The sequence below is a fragment of the Charadrius vociferus genome, unplaced genomic scaffold (assembly GCF_000708025.1).
Source record: "Charadrius vociferus isolate BGI_N301 unplaced genomic scaffold, ASM70802v2 scaffold27, whole genome shotgun sequence".
NCBI classification, from domain to species: domain Eukaryota; kingdom Metazoa; phylum Chordata; class Aves; order Charadriiformes; family Charadriidae; genus Charadrius; species Charadrius vociferus.
Genome location: NW_009649173.1, coordinates 178370 through 181258, shown reverse-complemented (window position 1 = coordinate 181258; position 2889 = coordinate 178370). Strand labels below are relative to the sequence as shown.

Genomic DNA, 2889 nt, shown 5'->3' with positions numbered 1-2889 from the left:
GCCCCATGCCCCATCCGCCCTCCCACAGTCAGGAGCCACTGCGTCCCCGCAGCGCGATCCCATCCCAAACCCACCCGTGGCAGGAATTAGTGTCAGAAAGGAGCAGCAGGCACAGAGCCCAACCTGGAGAATAGCCCTTAGAGAAGCCACTAAGAGAAAAAGGCCACCTGTGACCCCCTCCGCCCTGTGCCCCCTCTTCGGGCTGCTCAAGCCCTCTGTTGCTCACCTGGGAGCCGGGGGGGGGACACGGGCTCCCCCAGAAAGGGGACAGTCCCCATATGGCCCAAAAGTCAAAGGCTGCTCTAAACGGCCGGAGCGTGGATTTCATCCTTCCGATCTCCCCTATCGATGCTGCGGTATGAATTTATGGAATCAAACCATTCAAGCTCAGCTAGACGAGATGACACAATTACATTGTATTGCAGTTTTGGAAATGCAATCCCTCTCGTTGCCCTATCGTTTTAGGAAACGAGATACTTGCAAGATCGCGGTGCAGCTAAAGACGGTGTGCACAGCCAGAAAGATTTCTTACAAAATAGCCTGATGTTGCCGGTGCTGCACAATCCGAGGATTGTAGTGAAACAAACAAACAAACAAAAAAAATCCCACCAGAAATATTTCAGACACTCCGACTCACATTGGCTAGCTGTGATCTGGAGAGAGGGGAAGCGGGGGGGTCCAGTCGAGTCGCGCATCCCGGGAATCCGAGCACTGAGATGGGCCAGAGAGGCCGGAGATGGCCTGTGGGTGATGCAGCCCCTGAGAAGATGAGCTGGGGGTTCCCCCAGGATACACAGCCCCCCTGCTCCCCACCCCTCCACAAGCCCCAGGGACCACTGTCCCATCGTCCCGTGACGGATGGGGATGCCGGAGCACCGCATTGGGGTCCCAGCTCCCCACCCCATGGCACCCCAGGGGTTGCAGCCGGAGCCACGTTCCCACCGCGGCGCAGGGCCACCTGCCCCTGTGGCCACCCTGGGGACCACCAGCCCATCACACACCTCACTTGATGAGGATTCCCGTGGGCCGGGCCTCGTCCTCGCTGGCGTTCCTCAGGTTCCTCTCCGCTTCCTCCGAGGACCTGGGGTAGAGCGGGGTGAGAGGCAGCCGGGGGCACCGCCGCGGCCCCTCGGTGCCGGTGGCAGGGGCTGTGGGCACTGCTTACACCGTTCCCCCCTCTACTCACGCCAGGAAATCCTTCACTTCCTCCACGGTGATATCCCCGGTGGTGTCCAGAGGGTTCTCCGTGCTGCTGTTGGGGGAATCGATGGAGCCAGGAGAGAAGGCGGCCGGGTGCTCCTCGGGGGACCCTGGGGAGCCACGGGGACGGGAGGGCTTTGGGACAGCCACACCACCAGGGCAGCCCAGTAGCAGGGCCCAAGGGGATGCAGTGCGCATGGTGGGGACAGGGTGATCACTCACGGTCGCTGTCACTGGGGGAGCATCGGCCCTCGGGGCTGCACGGGATGTGGGTGCCATTTGCCTGTGGCAGCTTCGGTGTTGCCATCAAGCTGTTACTGGAAGGAAACATGAGGAGAAGTTACGGCCGGAGCCGGCGCCACGGGATGGGTGTACAGGGGTGCTGCTCTAGCTGTAGCAAAGGCCCCACGTCCCCGGGGCACATGTCACCTGAGGCAGGAGGTGTCCTGGAGCCGGGCGACCTCCAGCCGGCACAGTGGCTCCGTCACGTTCCTGGCACTCAGTGAGAAGCGCTCAAACTCGGATGGCGAAATTAGGTAGAAACCTAGAGGGAGGGGACAACAAAAAGCCTCAGGGATGCCTGTGGTTCTCCAAGCCAGAGGCCACATCCCATCTACAAGGGACATCACTCCAGCACAGGGCTGGTGCCCTCACCCTGGCCGTGCTTGGTGAAGACACAGGAGGCGATGCCACTGATGTCCTCCTTGCGGATGCAGCCGTAGTGGACCTGGGGCCGCAGGCCGGGCACGGTGAAGATGTGGATGTCACCCAGGTTGGTGAGACAGGCCAGGCAGTTCTCCAGCCGCTCCTCGGAGCCGGCGCTGGCCAGGCTCACCAGGGCCACCTTCCGTACCCGGCAGCCCTCGTGTGCTGTCAGCTTGAACTTGGTCTTGGCGCTCACTTTGGGCAGCGTGAAGACCTGGGGCGGGGGGCAAGAGGAGGAAGGTGTCAGGGGGGAACAGGAAGCTGTGGGGTTTGGGGGGTACTCAAACAGCCTCCCACCATGGAAAGCCTTTCCAAGGGGCAGCACCTTCCCCTCGGAGCCACCACCCCAGGGACAGGCATAGGAGTGCCCCCGGCCACTCACCTCCAACCCCATCCCTGCGCCCAGGGTGATGGGGACACCCAGAGAGGGCATGGGACATGTTGTGGGTGGTGGGTCCCATCCCTGCTGCAGCAGGACACTAAGCCCTACGCTCACCTTGAACTGCTCCTCGGAGGAGATAAGCATGGAGTGGCTGCCCTGCATGTCGGGGGCCTTGGCCAGGTCCCGTGAGACCTCGTAGGGCTCAGGCAAGGGGTTCCCCCGCCCGTCCAGCACCGCAATGGCCACCACCGGTGCCCGGTGCATCAGCTGGATCTCCTTCCCCAGCACCGCCTCCACTGCCCGCTCCGAAAACTTCTCCTGCGATGGCACCTCCAGTGCGTAGGCGAACACCGAGCCGGAGTTGGTCCCTGCCCACATCGTGGGGCCGTGGTGGGCAGCTGCGGGGACGGGAGCAGTGTGAGCGTCCCCTCCCCACAGCATGGCACCAGCCAGAGCCAGCTCAGGGGCTTCTCCCGGGAAGGGGGGGTGGGGGTTGTCTCACCGTCTCGGAGGAAGGTGTCAGCGAAGTAGAGGCACCGCACCACCCCTGAGAGCGAGTCGTCAGCCGAGCGGGGCTCGATCCGCCGCTGCACGGGGGTCAT

The 2889-nt window shown here is 63.0% G+C and overlaps 2 protein-coding genes across 2 annotated transcripts in view; one reads left to right on the top strand and one right to left on the bottom strand.

The window, feature by feature from the left end:
• Positions 1-544, top strand: part of FLII (flightless I homolog (Drosophila)) — a 9987-nt gene extending 9443 nt beyond the window's left edge. The window contains 1 exon segment of the mRNA XM_009888548.1: positions 466-544. Within this exon segment, the coding sequence (XP_009886850.1) occupies positions 466-544 (79 nt within the window).
• A 458-nt stretch (positions 545-1002) lies between these two features.
• Positions 1003-2889, bottom strand: part of LLGL1 (lethal giant larvae homolog 1 (Drosophila)) — a gene marked incomplete at its 5' end in the record, with an annotated part of 5076 nt that continues 3189 nt past the window's right edge. Inside the window, 7 exons of the mRNA XM_009888547.1 lie at positions 1003-1081; positions 1187-1310; positions 1423-1517; positions 1630-1744; positions 1855-2119; positions 2402-2685; positions 2790-2888. Of these exons, the coding sequence (XP_009886849.1) occupies positions 1003-1081; positions 1187-1310; positions 1423-1517; positions 1630-1744; positions 1855-2119; positions 2402-2685; positions 2790-2888 (1061 nt within the window). The remainder of the gene's footprint in view (positions 1082-1186; positions 1311-1422; positions 1518-1629; positions 1745-1854; positions 2120-2401; positions 2686-2789; position 2889) is intronic.